The sequence below is a fragment of the Macrotis lagotis genome, chromosome 3, assembly GCF_037893015.1.
Source record: "Macrotis lagotis isolate mMagLag1 chromosome 3, bilby.v1.9.chrom.fasta, whole genome shotgun sequence".
Lineage (NCBI taxonomy): Eukaryota > Metazoa > Chordata > Mammalia > Peramelemorphia > Peramelidae > Macrotis > Macrotis lagotis.
This window is the reverse complement of record NC_133660.1, coordinates 228,236,201-228,257,149: the sequence shown is the minus strand read 5'-3', so window position 1 is coordinate 228,257,149 and position 20,949 is coordinate 228,236,201. Positions and strand designations below refer to the sequence as shown.

The window sequence follows — 20,949 nt, the reverse complement described above, 5'->3', positions numbered from 1 at the left end:
GGCCAGTATGAGAGGTGTGAGGTGGTACATCAGAGAAGCTTTCATTTGCATTTCTCTAATAAGTAATGATTTAGAGCAATTTTTCATATGTCTATGGATTGCTTTGATCTCCTCATCCATAAATTGCCTTTGCATATTATTTGATCATTTGTCAATTGGGGAATGGCTTTTTTAAAAAATATGACTCAGTTCTCTTTATATTTTAGAAATGAGTCCTTTGTCAGAAACATTAGTTGTAAAGATTGTTTCCCAGTTTACTGCATTTCTTTTGATCTTGGTGACAGTGGTTTTGTCACTATGACCTTTTAAAATAGGAAGTTAGTGGCACGATGCATTGGAAGTGTTATCAGTTACTCAATATTTAAATACTTAGTCCAGAGTGACTAAAATAGCTTTTATTATTTAACTTCTTTGCAAAGAACCATCTCTCCTAGCAAGAGAAAGACAGTGAATTATGACAATGTCCAGTCTTAAATACGATTTGAAAGGCTTATTTCTCCCCTTTATGCCAATTATTGGTTGGGGTCACAATCTAATTGATATATTCACCCCTATATGTTTCCCCCTCACAGGGGAGTGAACCTCCTAGAGCAGGTGCACTTGTAAAGGACAAAGACCTTAGGTCAACTCAGAATCCAAAGGGGCAGAACTGATCTAATCTCAGGTCTGATCTATCAGGGTCAATTCTCTTGTCTTTCACTCACATACCTGTCCATAGGCACAATCACAGGCAGACCCCAATCTTTGTAATGCATATATCATACATACATATATATATTTAAACTAACAGTCTTCTCTTACATTCTGTGGGAGTCAAACACCCTATATTCCTCACAGAAAGAATACTAAGCCGGGAGTTAGGAGACTTTTCTCTTGCTAGTCCTGGCTCTGCTGTGTGTGTCTTTAGTTAAGTCCTGGCCCTCTCTGGGTCCCAATTTCCTTGTTTTATAAATAAGAAGACTGAACTAGATGACTTTGAAGGTCTCTTCCAGTTTTGCTATTCTGGCTCAGCTGGGAGGATCAGACAGGTAGAGATCAGGCATCAGACCAATGGTCAGGGGCTGCCTGTGTTGTACAGGAAGGAACTTATTTCCTGAACTTTAAGTATGAAAAGCTTATTCTGGCAAAGGAGTTCAGAGCCCAGGCATCCAGACCCAGGATCTGTCTTGGGGGGGGGGTCTTTTAGGATTGGGTATTGGTCTTCCTTGGAGGACCTGAAATCTGCCTGAGACCTAAATCTGCCATTCATATCAATAACTGAAAAGGAAAAGAAGGCCTCCCCTCCCCCTCTCCCTGCAGCACCCAACCTTTTCATTGCTATTTCAGGGAAAGTGTCCTGGGGAAGCAGACAGTGTTGGAGGGGTTCTCCTTGAGCTTCTGAGTCTGCATCCCCCTTTCTCATTTCCCTTTTAGGCAGACCTCAACTCCAAGGCAAATGAAGCCCCTGGAGGCCTTCCCCCTCCACTTCTACTCCTTTCCCTTCTCCATGTCCTGCTGTCCCTAGTCATGCTGATGCACTAATTAGGCCCATGATTCCCTAATGCATGTTAATTCCATATTTTCAGGCCTCCCCAGTGACCAGCTGAGGGCTGGTGGGTCAGTAAAGTTTATCAGCCCAAGGGACTCCCTGTCATCTCCCTTCTAACGAACTCCCTCCCCACTTCCTTTTCCTCCTCTCACTCTCTTCTCTTTCACAAATTGGGGGAAAATGCAAATAGAGGTGTTGAGGGAAAACAATGATTTCTCAAAGTACTTGTCGAACATCTTATAGAACATGTCCTTCCAGTACATTAAAGATGAACAAGACTAACCCCAACTTGGATTTCCAGTTTGAGAGAATGATTGTGTCTGTTTTGAATCAGGGACTTTGAAAATTTGAATCCATATAACAAATCCAGTTTAATGAAAGTGCAAGGGGATGACTTTGAGGAAAAATAACTGAGAATGATGAATGGTTAGAGGTTAAACAGAAGAGAACTCATGGAATTAGAATGAAAGCAGAAACCCCAACATGGTTTAATATCCTAGGCATTTTCCCACTAATGTTCAAACTATTTCTCTATACCTACAAAAATGTCAGGCTATACCTTATTGAATGGGAGTAGTGCTCAATATAATAAATTTTTTTCTTGTTAGCAAATAAAAGATCATTTGACTTAAATGACTTCTTTTTTCCACTTAGTTTTTGGCAACTTCACTAGACATTAACAAACTCAATAGAGCCTAAATCAGCTTCTTTGTCTTTCTCTCTGAATCTGCCTCCCCTCTTCACTTTAGGATTTCTATCCATGGCACAACCTTTCATTCAGTCTCCTACTGTCAAAACATTTTTTCTAATTTCCACACTCTATCATCTGCCTATTGGCTCTTACACCACTGACTACAAAGAAATGCCCCCTCCTTAAGAAACTTTTACCACTCCCTCAAGCTATTGTCCAATATCTCCTGCTTACTTTTTATACGTTCCAAAAATCAATTGGGGAAACTCATGCTTCAGCTTTCTTTCCTTTCACTTTTCAGTCCCTGGTAATCTGGTTTCTGATCTCTCAACTGAACTGCTCTCTCCAAGGTTGCCAAATGCCCTCCCAACAGCCAAATGATTTTTTTTTAAAAAACTCATTCAGGATTCTTCTGAAATTCTCAGCATGGTTTGACACTCTTGACTGTTCCCATCATCAGAATTCCTTTTCCTTTTTTTGTTTCTTGTAAAGCTTCTTTGCTATGGTAGTCTTCTTACATGTTTAACTGCCCCTTCCCAGACTCAGGCTCCTTTACTAGCTCATTATCCATTCCAGGCTTCCTAATTGAAGATATGCCCTAAAGGTTTTATCTTGGACTCTTTCCCCTTGTTTCTCCTATCTTTAGCACTGTATCATCTCTTTTATCTTCACTTCTCATCTATGCTAATGACTTCTAGACCTCGATATCCAGTCCCAAACTTTCTTTTAACCTCTAACCACTCATCACTAGCCATACATTTTTATTTTATTTAAATTTTTTTTTTGTTTTTGTAAGGCAATGGGGTTAAATGACTTGCCCAAGGTCACACAGGTAATTATTAAGTGTCTGAGTCGGATTTGAACTCAGACCCTCCTGACTTCAAGGCCAGAGCTCTATCTACTATGCCACTTAGTTGCCCCTATCTACAAATTTTTAACTGAATGTCTCATAGATATCTCAAACTCAGCAGATCCAAAACAGAATTCATTTCTCTCTCTCTCTCTTTTTTGCTCCAAACCCTACACTTTACTGAATTTTACAATTATATAAGGGCAATACCATCCTTTCATTTTTCTAAGTTGGCAAGCTTGACTCTAGTTCTCACTACACATATCCAATAAGCTTCCAAATCTTATTTCTATCTATGCTCACATGACCAATCATCACATATCATGTGAACCATTCAGATAATCTTCCTAATTGTTTTCCTTGCCTTGAATATCTCCCTGACCAAAGTTACCGAAGTGTTATTTCTAAAATGCATATCTCAGCATGTCATCCCTCTATGCAATAAACCATGGGTGCCTAGTACTTTTAGAACTCCTGTGTTTGTAGATTTAAACTTTTAAAATGTGGCTCCCTCCTACCTTTCTCACCTTATTACATATTACTCTTCTCCACATACTCTGCAGTCCAGTCAAACTGCCCTGCTTTCTCTTCCTGATACATGCCATTACATTTCCCATCTCTTGGTCTTTGCACTAGCTGTGCCAGATGCCTGATGTACTCTTCCTTTTAAAAAAAAAATTTAACATTCTGGAATGCTCTTGTCTCTCTTCTGGTTTTTGCTTAATAACAATCTCCTGGTTTCTTTCAGGACTCTGTTCAAGTCTTCTTCTGAATCCAGTTTCCTTTAAGAGATCATTTCATTTACATCATTGTTGTTATTGTATATCATGTCCCTTTAGCTTCCCTTATTTGACTCCACATCCATTCTTGTAAATATCCCTAAATTTCTCTGAATACCTCATATCTGTTAAAAAAAAACTCCTCTAATATTTTTAATGATGTGACCTTTTGTATTTAAGCCAAATAGGCATAAAAAATTTGAAATGTTTGATTTAAACCTAATTTCTATCAAATTACTTTCAAGTTTTCCCAGTGGTTTTTGTCAAAGGTTCTTATCTCTTCCTCTTGCCATATATGTTTTTGGCATCCCCTTGAATTTCCCTTTAAAATTCCCCATTTAAAGTCCAGCTCTTCAATGATACTTTCCCTGTTCTTCCCTTTTACTTTTTTCCTCCCTCAAAACACACACAATACTTTGCACCAATTTGGTGTATTGCCTTACAGTTCTTGGTTAGAGTTTTGTGGAGTTATTTTGCATATATGTTCCACTTGAAAACACTAGACTGTAAACTTCATAAACTTTTTCTTTCCTTCAGTACCCAGGATTTTACACAGAGTGGGTGAGGAATAACTGGTTTGAGAATGAAGTCAAATTAAAACAGAAGAGAGAAGAATGTGGAAGTTTGGAGGAACAAGGAAAAGAGAAAGGATGGAGAATCCATTAAGCAGAAAAAATTTTTAGAAGTTTAGGTTAGTCCAAGAACCAAAGTGATAGGCACAGGGAGTTTGACTGTGACCTCAGTTCTCAGGCTGGATGGGAACAGAGAAACTGGGTTTGACCCTCTATCCTTATCATCTCTCCTCAAACCAAAAGGATAGGAAAGAGGTGCAAGTGAGATCTGGGGAAAAGTTTCTTTGAAGCCTACACTGGATCATGGGCTATTCCTCTGCTAAGCAGGTTCTTATTATGATTTTTGCAAATTAAGAAGAGAATACATATACACATTCCAGCAGTGTGGTGCATCCTGGCCTCCTAGAATAGAGACATGTTTGCCACTTCCATTGCCTTCCCAAGAAATAGGAGGGTGGACATGCAATACATAGCTGCCATCTTTGGGGTCAGTTATTTCTTCCTATGACCTATAAGCTCAACCAATGGTTTGTGATCCTTTCCAACTACCCCCATATTATCTCTTGAAATCTGGAATGCTCTTCCAGAGTACTCCTCCCCTCAGTGGCTTGATGTGACCAGGAGAAAACTTTATCCTCTAGGTTTCCCTTTAACCTTTGAGGCAGAGAATCAAAATCATGAAGGCTTAGACAAGCTCCTCAATCACTCAAAAAAGCTCAGGTCCTACCATTCCCTCTTGGAGAGCCAGCTCCAGGAACAGAGATAATTCTGTCAAATGTATCCTCAGAGATGCAGTGTTGGGGAGATCTGGATACACACCTGGCACATTCACAGGTTTTTGTCACAATTCACAAGTTGTAAATGACAACATATCACTTAGACACATGAATGCACTTAGACACAAAGAACTGGGCCATCAAAGGCATCATGGGCAGCCCATCCTAGCAAAAGCTCAGATATCAGCACACCTAGATGTCTGGAAAGACATGCGTATCCAGGTGCTTTCACAAACTCTGGTCATGTACCAGCAGGCACAAGGCAGGCTCTGAGCCTGAGCCTTGAATCATCAGGATGGAACTCTCTGCTTGCATGCTTGCCTGGGGTTCCTGGAGAGGCACTTGGGAGGGACAGGAGTGGGGGGGGGGGAAGAAGAGGGGGAGGAAAGAGGGAGGGGGGGAGCCAGGGGAGGTTGCGTAGTCAAGGCTGTCTCAAAGGGGAGACACTGTGGTATATAAAGAAGCTGCAGAAAGCCCTGAAACCAGAACCAGAGACAGCTCCGTGAAGTCCAAGCTCCACAGTCAGAGCAGCTGCCAAGATGCCAGACACAACTCTGCCGGCCTGTTTCTTCTGCCTCCTTGCTTTCACCTCTGCCTGCTACTTCCAGAACTGTCCAAGAGGAGGCAAGCGTGGCCTGTCTGACACAGAGCTAAGACAGGTATGGTCAGTCAGGTCAGGGCCCTGTGACTGGGAGGGTATCTCAGGACAGACAGGGGGGTGAGAGGGGGAAGAGCTGGCCAGTCTTTCAAGAATTCTGAAGGCAGTGCCCTGAAAAAGTGGGAGCAAGGACTAGAGGGGACCCCCATAACAATAAGGGTGCATAGTAAGGTAAGGATGAGTTGGAGGGAGACTAGGAAATTCAGAGTGAGGAGCCCCAGGTAAAAAGATAAGGGATGGGGGCGGCTAGGTGGTGTAGTGGGGGGGCGGCTAGGTGGCGTAGTGGATAAAGCACCAGCCTTGGAGTCAGGAGTACCTGGGTTCAAATCCGGTCCCAGAAACTTAATAATTACCTAGCCGTGTGGCCTTGGGCAAGCCACTTAACCCCATTTGCCTTGCAAAAACCTAAAAAAAAAAGATAAGGGAGAAAGCATAAAGAGGGAAAGAATAAGGGAATATGGGAGAAGAATATGGGAAACAGAGGGAGATAGAGAGGCAGACAGGGAAAAGGAAAGGTACCAAGAGAGGAAAAAGAGGAAGAATGAGACTGACAGAAAAGCAGATGAGGCAGAGAAAGGGATGACTGGCAAGGAGAGAAAGAAAGGAACAAAAAGAGAGAAGCAAAAAGATAGTGTGAGATAGGCAAAAAAGACAAAAGAGAAATGGGAGACAGAGACAGAAAAACAGAGATAGAGAAAGAGACAGAGGCAAACACAGAGAGGCAAGGAGAGAAAGAAGTCAATAGAGAAAAGCAGAGAAGGATAAAAGGAAGCAGGGAAAGAATAAGAAGGATATATCATGATACAATGAGATATTGCAAGAAGGAAAGGGCCAGAAATACCAAGGCAGGAGAAGACAGAGAGATTTCTTGGGGGTGTTGTTGTGTCCCATGCCAAGGTAGAGTAGTGGAATAGGTTCCTGGGGCCCAGAAGGAGTATCAGAGAGACCCTCTTTCCTAGGGTAGAAGTTCTTTGAGTCACTACCTATAAAATCTAGCTCTAGTGGGAGAAGGGAGTATCTGGACTCTCAAAAGCCCTGTATTTTCAATAATTTGGGGCTAATTTGGCCATCTCATCTTGTATGGACCCATAAATCACTTTCTGGGTACCAACATGACTTCTAGTGTGGGTCAATCAGATGGGCAAAGAAGGGAGATAATGCCTTCTTAAAGTTCTCCAGAGAAGACAGTATCAGTTGAAGGAAGCTCTATAGCATATCCTTCAAGGGATCTTTGATCTTGTTGGGGGATCTGTGGGACTCAGTCCAACAGTGGGAGTCTATGACCTCCCAATAGATTTTTCAGAGGATTCCACCCAAAATTTTTGATTCTTTCCTTTAAGTCTCTCAGAATTATGCAGGTATCTATCTTTCCCTAATACCTTTTAGCTCTAAGTAAAAGGATGGAATATCTTTTTCTGTTAGATCCCTCACCTTATTACAACCTACCTCTTCCTTCAGTTTCAGAGGAATTGTCCTATTCTTCCCAAATTGGAATTTCCTCTTGGAATTTTGTAGGCATGTTCAGTCCCTTCAGCCAGCTTGGTACCTCTGGCTTTCCTTGGTCTTCTTTCCAAATTGTCGTAGTAATGGAGGGATCAGTTTCTTTGCTGGAATATGAAGATCATTTACTTCAGAACCCTGGCCAGCAACCAAGCAAGGCAAGCTATGCCCTGCCCAAACCTGTTTTTAGGTGGGAAAATCCTGGGCTGAGGGGGTGGAGGGAGGCAGGAGAGAGAGTGTGCAGTTCAATCTCAGGCTGGGAAGTGAAGCCAAGCTTTCCTGAGCATAATGGAGGTAGGTAGACCAAGCAGCTAACAAGGGCAGACATAGAACTTGCACTAATGGGCAGAGTCCCGAGAACACAGAGTGTGAAAGGAAGAGAAGAAAGATGAGAGAGGAGGGGAAAGGAGAGGAAAGAGTGAGGTAAGTAGATAGACGTGGGAGGGCAGAAAGGGAAAATAGAGGAAGAGAAGATAAGGCAAGAAGGAGAAATAGGGTAGTGGAGGCAGATAAGACAGATGGGAGGCAAGAGAGATACACTCTTGCAATATTAAGAATATGTGCCTCTGGCGGCTAGGTGGTGTAGTGGATAAATCACTGGCCCTGGAGTCAGGAGCACCTGGGTTCAAATCCGGTCTCGGACACTTATTAATTACCTAGCTGTGTGGCCTTGGGCAAGCCACTTAACCCCGTTTGCCTTGCAAAAAAAAAAAAAAAAAAAAAAAAAAAAAAAAGAATATGTGCCTGGAATTGAAGGCCTGAAGGTCCAAGTTGAGAGTGGGAAGCAATCTATTGGGAAATTCTGACTGCTAGCCCAGAGCAGATTTTTAGATTCCAATCTCTATTCTTCAGTCCTCAAAGCAGTAGCCAAGGCTCCTTCTAGGGATTTTCTCATTCTAGCTCCATTCTCCCTGCCATTAGAACTACTCTGGATTTCTGAGTTACCAGAGTTTTGACCCCTGATACTCATTCCCTTCTCCCCTCCTCTTAGTGCCTCCCCTGTGGTCCTGGAAGCAAAGGACGCTGCTTTGGACCCAGTATCTGCTGTGGGGAAGAGCTTGGCTGCTACATGGGCACTGCTGAGAGCATGAGGTGCCAGGAAGAGAGCTATCTGCCCTCCCCATGCCAGTCTGGACAGAAACCCTGCGGGAATGGAGGACGCTGTGCTGCTGCTGGGATCTGCTGCAATGATGGTAATGAGGACTTGGGGAGCAAGATGCAGTGTGGGGCACAAAGGGAGAGGGAGGCAGTAAATATGGAGGCAACATCTGTAAGAATTGAGCAGAGTGAAGAAGGGCCAACTAGGTGGTGCAGTGGATATAGCATCGGCCCTGGAGTCAGGAGTACCTGAGTTCAAATCTGGCCTCAGACACCCTGGGCAAGTCACTTAATTCTAATGCAAAAACAACAAAACCCCCCAAAAGAACTGAGTAGAGTGTGAGGGAGGGGAATTATACAGGAATGATGTGACAAATGGAGAGAATTGGCCATGTACATGAGACAGAGTATATACAACAGCTCAGAATAGGAAGGGAGTTAGTAGAGTGTTGGGTGGGAGCTGAATTTAAGGGAAACAGAACATTTTCTCAGCTCTTCTCCTGAATCAAGCTTAATCACTATAATCACATAACTTTCAGGGTTTTTGGTTTATTTTGGTTTGGTTGTTTGTTTGTTTTGGTTCTTTCCATTTCCAGTGTTGCTGTCATTATGGATATTTTTCCCTGGTTATGTTTTCTTCATTCTTAGCAGTTTGCATATGTCAATCCTTATAAGCTTCTCTGAATTCTTCATGTTTTTCATTTTTTATGGTAGAGTGGCATTCCATTCATTTCTGTACTACAATTTTCTGTTCTTTTCTGTTCTTTTGTGTTATTCCTCTCTCCTCTCACTTCTGTTCCATCTATGAAGGTGCTATAAGGATGTACATTTCATAAGGACTGGAGGCTTATTTTAAGTGAAGTTTTTATCTCTCCTGGTGACCAGTACAGGACTCCATAGAGTAATAGTGACCAGTTTGTCAAAAGTGGAATGTTGAAGGGGGCAGCTAAGTGGTACAGTGGATAGAACACTGGCCCTGGAGCCAGGAGAACCTGAGTTCAAAAGTGGAATGTTGAGCTGAAGAAGATTATCGAGTTTGAGGAGAGGGATGGGCTAAATGCTCTAAGTCCTATATATGCAAAGCCCAAATAAGTGAATTCTCCTCAAACTGGGGGAGGGCACTGTAAGCCAGTAACCTCTGGGACCTGGAGAAAACACAAACAGGAGGGGGCTCACTGCGCAGACCTGGGACACTTGGTTCTAGTCACAGAAGGAAAATGGCAAGTAAGCCCTGCCCAGAGACTCTTCCTTAGGTGAGGGAGGGCCTTCTTCAGACCACCTTCTCTGTTTCATTGCTGCTAGATACCATCTCCCTTCAATCCTGCCATCTTAATTAATGAACATTGTAGGATCTAAACCAATTTACCTTCCCCATTTCTAATTGCACAGAGACTTGTATGATGGAACCAGCCTGCCGGGAGGAGGCAGGCAGCCGAAGAAGGGCAAGGGCCAGTGAGAAGAGCAATGGAACCCAGCTGGATGGGCCAGCCAGTGCCTTCCTCCTTCGTCTGGTACAGTTGGCTGGCCAACAGATGAGTGAGCTGCAACCACAACCTCATGAGGAGGAAGTTGCCTATTGATGATTCTTGCTCTCCACATGACCTCCCCTGCTTCCTATCTTTACAACAAATACAAATAAAGATCATCAGTTGCACTGGGCTCTCTGACTCTGTTTTTCATAGAGGAGTGGGGCAGGATAAGGAAGAGATCTGGGTTCTTCTATAAATATTTTGAACATCCCTTTTTTATTATTTCTTCAGGATACAGACCTAGTAGTGGTATTGTTGGATTCAAGGATATGCACAGTTTTATGGGCATAGTTTCAAACTGCTCTCCAAACCGCTTTTTATTATTACCACTGTTTCTCTGACAAACTTCCAGAAAAAAAAATAGCTTAGACACTACTTCATCATCTACTTTCCTCAGTCCTTGGAAATTTACTTTTGGTATCTATCATTCTACTTCCAGGTCACACATGATCTCTTAGTTGCCATATATAATCATCTTTGCTGAACCCTCATCCCCCTTGAGCTCACAACAACTGTTGCCCTCGCCCTCTTCTCCTGGATCTTCTTATCTCCTTTAACTTTAGTTACTTAGTTTGCTTCCTTGTCTCTAACCAGTGAGGAGCTCTGTGAGTTTTGGCCTTAAAAATAATTAGATTAAATATGTGTTAACCTTCAGAGTTTGTCTTAATAAGAGACAAATGTTAACCTCCAGAATTTGGCCTCAAGAAAGAGCAAAACACACTTAATAATTGCTTAGCTGTGTGACCTTGGGCAGAGTCAGTTAACCCCATTGCCTTAAATAAATAATTTTTTTTAAAAAGCAAAAAAGAATTAGATTAATATCCATATTCATTAATATTTCTCTAAGCCTGCTGATTTCTAAGGCATGCATGGGAAATCTGTCTAAAGAACCAAAGCACCAAGGATACAGTTTTATTAGGTTGGAAGGGGTTTTTATTTGCCTTTTTTTTGGTAAGGCAATGGTGTTAAGTGACTTGCCCAAGGCCACACAACTAAGTAATTATTCAGTGTCTGAGGCCCAATTTGAACTCAGGTCCTCCTGACTCTAGGGTCAGTGCTCTATCTCCTACACTACTTAGCTGCCCCTAGGTTGGTTTTTAGATTTTTCAAGGCAATGGGGTTAAGTGGCTTGCCCAAGGCCACATGGCTAGGTAATAATTAAGTGTCTGCGGTAGGATTTGAACTCAGGTACTCCTGACTTCAAGGCCAGTGCTCTATCCACTGTGCCACCTAGCGCCCCACCTAGGTTGTTTTTTAAAAAAAAATATGATTTCATTCTCAGAAGGTGGGATCTGAAAAACTACTTCTGGCTTGTCTGTCAAAGGAAGGGAGTGGTTTTCAATTTAGAAAGGACCTGGATATCAGATACATCTATGAGAGGTATATCTAGGAGGACATGCTAAGAGGGATGATTCCTCCCAAAAAGATGGCTCCTCGCAAAATCAGGATCTTTGGGTCTTCGTGGTTATGCCAAGACCTCCACAAATGCAAAGTAAATCTTTCCCCTTTAGGATGTCAGTGACCTGTGGAGGTTAACACCAGCAAGCTTCTATTCCCACTTCATCTTTACCTTGACATCTTAAGGATGGTATTCTTCAAGGGTCCAGGATCTACACTTTCCACCTTGGCAATGACATTCACTCCCAGGACTTTAGTTATGAGGTCTCTGCAGATGATTTACAAATCTCAGTCTCCAGTCCTGATCTCTCTGTAGGACTACAGCACCTTCTGCAATTGTCCTTTAACCTTCCCCCTCTGCCTTCATTATTTCTGTGTCTCCATCATTCCCCCTTTCTTTTAAGTTTCTACTTCTAGGACTATATTATTGACTCTTCTCCATCCCTTGAGTCTCATGTCTAATTGTCCAGTCTTGCTGATTCCACCTCTATGCCCTCCTTTCCATTCCCACTAATAGCACCTCACAAGTCCTCATTCCAGCCTTTTGAACTATTACCCTCACTAAGGCTTTCTGCCTGCACTCCCTTCTGCTGCAATTTACCCTTCTCTCTATTGCCAAAAAACCTCTTCGAGTGTAGATCCAGACCTATTACTCCTCTCCTCAAGCAAAACTCTCTCTACTCTGGTATCTCAAGCCCTCCGTAACCTGACGTTTTCCCATCTTCTTCAGCCTAATTTTCTCTGACATTACTGCATATACTTTATGCTCCAGGAAAGGCAAACTAATGAACCCTGCCTTCTCAGCTCTATACTCCAAAAAGATATAGATTTTGTCTAAATAGTATGTCCCATAGCACTTTTGACAGTTCTCTGCACTCAAAACTTAATAAATGTTTGTCTAGTGAATGAATGCTTCTCCTCTAGAAATATCCTTTCTCCCCTCATCTGCTGATTTTCCCAGCCATAATTTAAAACTCAAAACTTACCACTTCCATAAAGCCTTCCCTTAACTTCCAGCTTCCACCTCAATCTTCAATTATAATCTGGATGCACTATGGATTATTGTGCCTTATAATTATCTTTATTTTTGACTTGTTCTGCTCACTGGGTTATGAATTCAAATGGGCCAAACATCTCGCATCTTCTTCCCACTCCTACCCTCTCTTTGTCCAGGGCAGGAATCTGCACAGAGGAGATATTCATGTTTGTTGAATTGAGCTGGATTTTCCTCTCTAAAACAGCCTGTTCAGTGTTTCCTGGTAATGATATTGGGGTTAAGGTCTGGGTTTCTGCTTTCATTGATGTAGGGAGGTCCCAAATGAGGAAATTTCCTCTACCAATGTAGATTGCCACCTTTTCAGCAGCAGATTTTAGAGAGTTTCCTGGGAACATTGGAAAGTTAAAGGATTCACAGGGTTCACACATCTGGTATATATTTTAGAGTATAACTTAAATCCAGAGCTCCAAAGTCAGCTCTCTATCCAACTATCCACTATCCACTCTATACATCTACAGAGTGCAGCAGCAGTAGTAGTGGCAATAGTAGCAGCAGCAGTAGTGGTAGCAGAAGCAGCAACAATAGTGGCAGTAGCAGTAATAATAATAATGATAATGATGATGATGATGATGTTTGTCCTTTGTTTTTGAAGAAAACCATGACATCAGGAAGGTGATGCCATGACATGCCAGTGAATTGGATTCAAGTTGGGGGGCAGGGCTCTGCATAGTCACCTTACTTTCTCCTCCAGAGCCATGTAGGTTCGGTGGTCAGATAGGAATCCGGATGACTGGAGATGGCCCTGGATTGGAGGTGACCAGAGTTAAGTGACTGGCCCAAGGTCACACAGCTAGTAAGTGGTAAGGGTCTGAGACCAGATTTGAGCTCCTGTCCTTCCAAATTTAAGGCCAGTGCTCTATCCAAAGCACCACCTATTATTAGTAGCGGTGGTAGCAATAGCAGTAGTAACAGTAGCAGTAGCAGTGTAGCAGTAGTACTAGTAGTAGCAATGACAGGAGGAGCAGTGGCGGTGTTGCAGTAGTAGTAGCAGCAGTAGCAGTAGTAGTAGTAGTAGTAGTAATAGTAGTAGTAGTAGTAGTAGTAGTAGTAGTAGTAGCAGCAGCAGTGTAGCAGTAGTTCTAGTAGTAGCAATGACAGGAGGAGCAGTGGCGGTGTTGCAGTAGTAGTAGCAGCAGTAGCAGTAGTAGTAGTAGTAATAGTAGTAGTAGTAGTAGTAGTAGTAGTAGTAGTAGTAGTAGTAGTAGTAGTAGCAGCAGCAGTGTAGCAGCAGTACTAGTAGTAGCAATGACAGGAGGAGCAGTGGCGGTGTTGCAGTAGTAGTAGCAGCAGTAGCAGTAGTAGTAGTAGTAGTAGTAATAGTAGTAGTAGTAGTAGTAGTAGTAGTAGTAGTAGTAGTAGTAGCAGCAGCAGTGTAGCAGTAGTTCTAGTAGTAGCAATGACAGGAGGAGCAGTGGCGGTGTTGCAGTAGTAGTAGCGGCAGTAGCAGTAGTAGTAGTAGTAGTAATAGTAGTAGTAGTAGTAGTAGTAGTAGTAGTAGTAGTAGTAGTAGCAGCAGCAGTGTAGCAGTAGTTCTAGTAGTAGCAATGACAGGAGGAGCAGTGGCGGTGTTGCAGTAGTAGTAGTAGTAGTAATAGTAGTAGTAGTAGTAGTAGTAGTAGTAGTAGTAGTAGTAGTAGTAGTAGTAGCAGCAGCAGTGTAGCAGTAGTACTAGTAGTAGCAATGACAGGAGGAGCAGTGGCGGTGTTGCAGTAGTAGTAGCATCAGTAGCAGTAGTAGTAGTAGTAGTAGTAGTAGTAGTAGTAGTAGTAGCAGCAGTGTAGCAGTGGCAGGAGTAACAGTAGCAACTGCAGAAGCAGCAGTGACAGTAATAACCGCGATACCTGATGTGTATTTAACTCTTTAAGGCCTAGAACTTCAGATATATTAGTCCATCTTATCCTCATAAGGTCCCTGTGAGGTGGACACCAAAAGGAAACTGTGGCAGGAGATTAAATGACTTGCTTATCCTTGGTCCCACTCATGTCTCCTGACTCCCCTAACCTGGCCCCTTCCCCAGATGTATGATTTTCCTCCCACTGCCATCCAGCTCTGACTCAACCCACAGCATGGGTCATCCAAGTCAAGGCTCAGTTGCTCCTTCAACTTAGGGTTCATACAAATATAGGGACTACATTATAGTTATACCTTCCTCTTCTTCCCCCCCTTTCTCCTCCTTCTCTCCCTTCTCTACCCTCCTTCTCTCTCTCCATTACACCCTGACCAGCACCCCCAAGTTCCTTCTGGGAGGCAGCAGGTTGTTTAAAGCAGGGGGGATCCTTGAGCTTGACTGGGGGCTTGAGCATAAGAAGGCTGGAGATGAGCAGGCTGGACCAGATGGCCTGCACAAATGGGATAGCCATCCCCCCCAAAAAAACTCTTCCCCTTTACAGTCTCTCAGCCATTGTATTCTCTATGGCCTCCATAGGAACTTGAAACCAGAGCTATTAAAATCAATTATCTAGGGTGATGACTTTCATGAGTTTGGACTTAAAAATAATAATTAAATATGTGTTAACCCTCGTTTTGTATTAATAAGGGACAATTGTTGAATTCCAGAGTTTGACCTCCAGAAAGAGCAAAACATACATGCATGGAGGTCCAGCTAGAAAATTAGACCCCCAAAAATGGAGTTTTGGAAAGGGGTTCTTATACTTTGCACTACCAAAAGGCAGGATTTGAAAAGTTACTTTTAGCCTCTGTCCATCAAGGGAGCAGCCCTCGCCTCAGAATGGGGTGGGGGCAACTCAAGATGGGGTGGAGCTGGATATCAGACATTCCTTTAAATGGAGAATCTTATCAGTTGTGCAAAAGATCTCCACCAATCAATGTGGATCTTCCCTCTCTAGAACGTGACCTTTGATTTGTTATTAGAGGTCATCGGGAGACCTCTGTGAAGAGAGAAAAGGGGAGAGAGGGAGAGAGAGAAAAAGAGAGAGAGAGAGAGAGAGAGAGAGAGAGAGAGAGAGAGAGAGAGATGACAGACAGAGAAAGAGAGACACGGACTCTCTGACAGAGGGGGGAGAGGGGCAGGGAGAGAGAGAGAGAGAGAGAGAGAGAGAGAGAGAGAGAGAAAGAGAGAGAGAGAGAGAAACAGAAAAAGAGCTGGAGAGAGAGGAAGTTATGGATATGGAGTGAGAGAGACAGAGACAGACAGGCAGACTGACAGTGACAGACCAGGACAGACAGAGAAAGAGAGCAGAAGGAAATTAGACTTGTTTCACCAGAGAGGAAGTTTCACGCAGAGGTTTCTATACATCACCAGCAGAGATGGGTGTCAGTTAACCACAATTCTCCACTTGCAGAGGGACTGAGCATCTTTAAAGAAAAGGAACACTATCAAAGAAGATGCAGCTCTCCTTGAGTCCCGGAACCATTTATATTCGTTTTTTTCCCCTTTTACAACTTAAATTCCGTGAGAATAAAGGAGGCTCTTAAGTTTAAAATAAAGCTGTGGGTTCCAGGCTCAACTTCTTCCCTCCAAGGTAAAGCTGACTGCTCAATTAGAGCTGCAGGCAGTCTATCACTACCTCCTTCTCCCTCCTGACCCTTGGCTTCCCTTCTTTTAGCTCATTGTTCTCTCTCTCTCCTTGTCCCTTATTCCTCTCTCGTGGTAATATGCCCCTCGGTCTCCAGGTTCCCTCTTTGCTCTCCCCACCAGTCTTCATTGTGTCGCTTTCCTTTGTTTTTCCTCCTCCTCTATCCTGTCCCTTTGATCTCCGCCCTCAGAATTTTCTATTTCTCTCCCCTCTTTGTCTGCCCTTAGTTCATGAACCCCTGGGGGTCGCTTTACTCCTTTCCCTTTAGCTTCTCTGTACCCATCTATTTCTTCCCTCTGTCCCTTTTATCCCTTTCCCATATTCTATTTCTTACATTCCTTCACTTTTCTTTTTCCTTTTTTCTCCTCCAGCACCTCTGCCTCCTTTTTCCTTCTGTGTTTTCGATTCCTCTCCATGTCCATTGTGAATCTTTCCTCCAATTATCTCTGCTCCACTCGTTCCCCTCATAATGACTTTTTCCCCCTGCTTTTTTGCCCTTCCTGGCAATTCCATCTCTCTGAGATCTTTCTCCTCTGCCTTTGCTTCTGGGTTTGAGGCTCAAGCATTGTAGTTTCCTTGGGTGCATGAAGCTAGGGAAGGCAGGAGAGTAGGGAGGGCAGGAGAGAGTTAAAGAAGGGGATTTTATAAAGAATTAGATGAGTTGAAGGGGGAGTAGGAGAATAATAATAATAATGTTTGTCCTTCATTTCTGAAGAAGATTATGACATCGGTGAGGTGATGCCATGACAAACAAGTGAATTGAATTTTAGTCAGGGGAGCTGTGCTAAGTCCCAGCCTCACTTTCTTCAGGAGCATGAAATAGTTGTGCCTGAGGACTACCTGTGCTTTATCTCCATCTGTGCTGGTTCACTGCCTGCCCCCTCAAAGTGTTAGTGATTCAGCTTGCTCCTAAAGGGCTGCCACCTCCCTTCTCATTGCTCCCCAGGCCAGATTGACTTGGTTCTGCTCACTTTAGTTTGCATCAATTCATGGAAGTCTTCCCAGGTTTTTCTCAAACCTCCTGCTCATCTTATAGAACAATAATATTCCAGCACAATCATATACCACAACAGCCATCTCCTAATTGATGGGCATCCCCTCAAATTTCCAGTTCTTTGCCACCACAAAAAAGAGCTGCTATGACTATATTTGTACATATAATTTTCTTTTTTCTTTGGTCTCATTGGGATAGAGACCTACTAGTGGTATTGCTGGGTCAAAGAGTATGCATAGTTCATAGCTCTTCAGCCCTAGTTCCAAGTTTTATCAATTCACAAATCCACCAAAAGTGTCTAACTATTCCTATTTTTTTCACATCTCTTCTAACACTTTTATTTTTCTTTTCTGTCATATTAGCCAATCTGATAGATGTGAGATGGTACCTCAAAGTTGTTTTGATTTGCATTTCTCTAATCAATAATTTATGATTATCTAATTGATAATCAGTGATTTTGAGCTTTTTATGTGATTATTGATAGCTTTGATTTCCTCTGAAAACTGCCAGTTTATATTTTTTGACCATTTATTAATTGGGTCATGGCTCATATTTTTATAAATTTGACTTACTTCTCTAAATATTTGAGAAATGAAGCTCCTACCAGAGAAACTTTCTGTAAAAAAACTTTTCCCCAGGATCCTTATCAGAGAAACTTGCTGTAAATTTTCTTCCAGTTTCCCAGGCAGGTATTCATTGAGCACCGAACTAGTGGGGGTACAAAGAAAGATAATTCCTACCCCAAAGAAATGAAATAATTCCTTGCTCTCAAGAAACTTACAGACTAAATAAAAAGACAATATGAAAAAAAAGGGATTAAAAAAAGACATAGGATAAATTGAAAATAATCAAGAGGGAAGGCACTAGTATCAAAGGGAATTGGGAAAATCATTTTGTTGAAGATGGAACTTTAGCTGAGACTTAAAGGAATCCAGGAAGCAGGGCTGAGTTGATAGTTTGAGAGCCAGGAGATGGAGTGTTGGGTTCAAGAAACAGTGAAGATGGCCATTGTCATTGGAACTCAGAGTACAATTGGTTAGAGGGGTAGGAGAAGGTGTAAAAAGACTGGAAAGTAGGGAGGAACATTTTATGAAGGGCTTTAAAAGCTAAAGAGAGAACTTTATATTTGATCCTGGAGGGAGTCACTTAAATTTATTGAATTCAATTTAGTGAAGGAGTGATCATGAAGGCATGATCAGGTTGGCTTTGGGAAGGTGATTGTGACAGTTGGAGGATGGATTGAAGGGGTGGGTTGGTGGTTCAGAGACAGCTGAGACTCATCTTCCCTCACTAGGAGTGACTCAGGTCCAGTTGTATCCAGATCCCTGGTAGATGCTTTTCTTGGGCTCAGACCCTTCCCTAATTTGAGTCCTGCTTTTCTCTCAGTCGTGCTTCTCTTGCTATTGGCCTGGGTCCTGGTCCAAGTCCTAAGTCCCCTGCACCTTGATTTCCCAATCCCCCGAGCACCCCATTTCCTAGAGAAGACCCTGGAGTCCACTGTCTGGGAGCCCCTTCCCTCTCTGGACCTTGGCTTCTGCCTTCCCAGCAGACAGATGGAAGATTGTCTCTCGCTGAGAATGAAGGGGCCCCGGTGTCCGCTCCTCTGCATCTGGAAACAAACCAAGAGAAGTGGAGCAAACTCTTGGGGGAAGGGTGGGGTGGGGTGGGGAAGTGAATGAGGGAGAGTCACTGGTCTGCAGGCCCAGGGCTCAGAGCCAAGGGAACTGGAAGTTCATCAGGACATTAAGTTCAGCCTCAGCCTAATGAGGGCAGTGCCCTAGTTCTAGCCCCCACGCTGAGCTCTGCCCAGACAGCCTGACCCCATGCTCCAGCCCGACCCTGGTTAAATAGGGGGCACTGGAGGCACTCACGTCCCACCAACCCTGGCGTGGACTTCCTGGCAGTTGCCCCCTTAGGCCTCTGGCTTCAGAGCATAAATAGGCCCAGTTCAGGCCACTGAGCTCAGAGCCCCAGGAAGGAAGATCAGCTTCTCCGCCCCAGCCCTCAGCCTCCCAGTCCAGTCTCCCAGCCAGCTTCACCATGGGCAGCCCCGGCTCCCGACCTGGCTTGGCCCCAAGGTCTGGTCCTGGCCTCGCCTGCTGCTATCTCCTGGCTCTCTTGGCTCTGGCCTCTGCCTGCTACATCCAGAACTGCCCCATCGGCGGGAAGCGCTCGGCCCTGGACGTGGACGTGCGCAAGGTGAGGCTCGGCCCGGGTGGGACCCCGACAGAAGGGCTCTCTGGTTCCCAGGAGCCACATGAGCTGGACTTAAGAGTGTAGGGTAAAATGGCCAAAGGTCTCCTTCAACCGAACCCCCAGCGCCCTGGGGTTCCAACGCTGCCCTAGATGCCTGGACACTTGGGTTCCTGTAGTGCTGTCCCCTGGGCTTCTCAGATCCCCAATTTTTCCACCTCAGCACCCCCCTTCTCCACATAAGCTTCAGATTCACCCTATCCATGCCCCAGAGCAGGGCAGTGCCCCCAGGCCTGGCCCTGGCCTAGTGTGTGGTCTGGGATGCTCTAGGGCAGGTTTCCTGCTTGAGGAGAGACCCTTCGGCCTAGAGAGATCATGTTCCACCTCCCCCAGTTGGAAAATGAAGCTCAGGGGTGTTGTCCAGGGTCCTGACCCTTGACATGCCTCGGTTTTTTCCCTTGCCCCCTTTCAGTGTCTCCCCTGCGGTCCAGGAAGCAAAGGGCGCTGCTTCGGACCTAGCATCTGCTGCGGGGAAGAGCTAGGCTGCTACATGGGCACCACTGAGAGCCTGCGGTGCCAGGAGGAGAGCTACCTGCCCTCCCCGTGCCAGTCTGGCCAGAAACCCTGCGGGAGTGGTGGGCGCTGTGCTGCTACCGGGATCTGCTGCAGCAGCGGTGAGAGGCTGGGCAGCCACTCCGGGGTCCCCCAGCACCTGGGCAGGATAGCACAGTCTCCAGGGTTGGGGGCCAGGACAGTCTCATCTCCCTCTTCTGGTCTGCCCCTTAGCAGCTTCCCTATCCTTTTCCAGGGTTAGGGGCTGAGTAAGTAAGGCTGAAATATCTTCCCTTTCTCTTTTGCAGATGGCTGTGGACTAGACCCTGTCTGTGACCAAGACCCCATGTTCTCCTAGGTCTGAACAGATCCTCAGAAAGAGCAGTTCATTTGCTACCCCTTCCCCTTCAATAAAGCTGAATTTCGTGACATTAATTCTTGTCTGTTTACTTCTTACAGTGCATCTGGATTAGTGGGCAAGGGACAGATGACGAAGCCCCAGAATCGGGGAGGTGGGAGACTACTCTCTGTGGTCTCTTTACCAGGGAGAGCTTTGAATTTCAAGGCAGAGAACCCTGATTCTCATCCCATCTTTGCTTTAATATGGTGCTGTGTGTGTGTGTGTGTGGGGGGGGGGGGGGAATTGCTTCCCTTGTCCAAGGCTATTACTTAGTGAAGTGGGAGAAGATTCTTCCTGCTCAGAGATCACAGCCAGTCCTGGGGAAGCTCTGAAGTTGTCTTCTCTCCCTTCAAACTGAAGGGTCTGAAAACGGGTCACTCAATGGCTGGGATTTTCTAGGGTGTGTTTCTAGCTCTAATTTCATTCCACAAAGGTGCTTTATCAGGCCCTGGATGCTAGTGCTGAGGGATGGACAAACAGGTACTGAAGGCAGATGGGGAAGTCCAAGCAAGTCCCTACTCCCACTGCTCCCTCCTGCTCTTCCAGGCTGATAACGGCTGCCACCTCCCTGTAGAAGCCTTCCCTGGCTCAAATAGAAGATGACATAGCACAGTCAGCTGCCACAGGCAACATAAGCTTTGCCATCTTAGGAACTGGGAGCTTGGCCAATCTCTAAAGGACAGTCTGCCTGTGGCCACAGCCCAAGGATTCAGGGAAGGAAATCCCATCTCTGGCATAATTTGGTCAAGACTCTTGCCCTTTTTGTATCAAAGTTTCCCCATCTATATAAGGAAGGGGTTAGATAGGATGTTCTATAGCTTCATGAAGATAGGGGTCT

General features: G+C 44.3%; 2 protein-coding genes across 2 annotated transcripts; both read left to right on the top strand.

The window, feature by feature from the left end:
- Nucleotides 1-5,671: 5,671 nt before the first annotated feature.
- On the top strand, nt 5,672-10,032 carry LOC141516444 (vasopressin-neurophysin 2-like). The gene is made up of 3 exons (XM_074227518.1): nt 5,672-5,855; nt 8,346-8,547; nt 9,842-10,032. Exons 1-3 carry the CDS (start codon nt 5,736-5,738, stop codon nt 10,030-10,032), a joined length of 513 nt encoding a protein of 170 aa, XP_074083619.1. The 5' UTR covers nt 5,672-5,735.
- Nucleotides 10,033-19,006: 8,974 nt separating this feature from the next.
- Nucleotides 19,007-20,069, top strand: LOC141518236 (oxytocin-neurophysin 1-like). The gene is made up of 3 exons (XM_074230071.1): nt 19,007-19,165; nt 19,632-19,833; nt 20,020-20,069. Exons 1-3 carry the CDS (start codon nt 19,007-19,009, stop codon nt 20,067-20,069), a joined length of 411 nt encoding a protein of 136 aa, XP_074086172.1.
- Nucleotides 20,070-20,949: the final 880 nt, after the last annotated feature.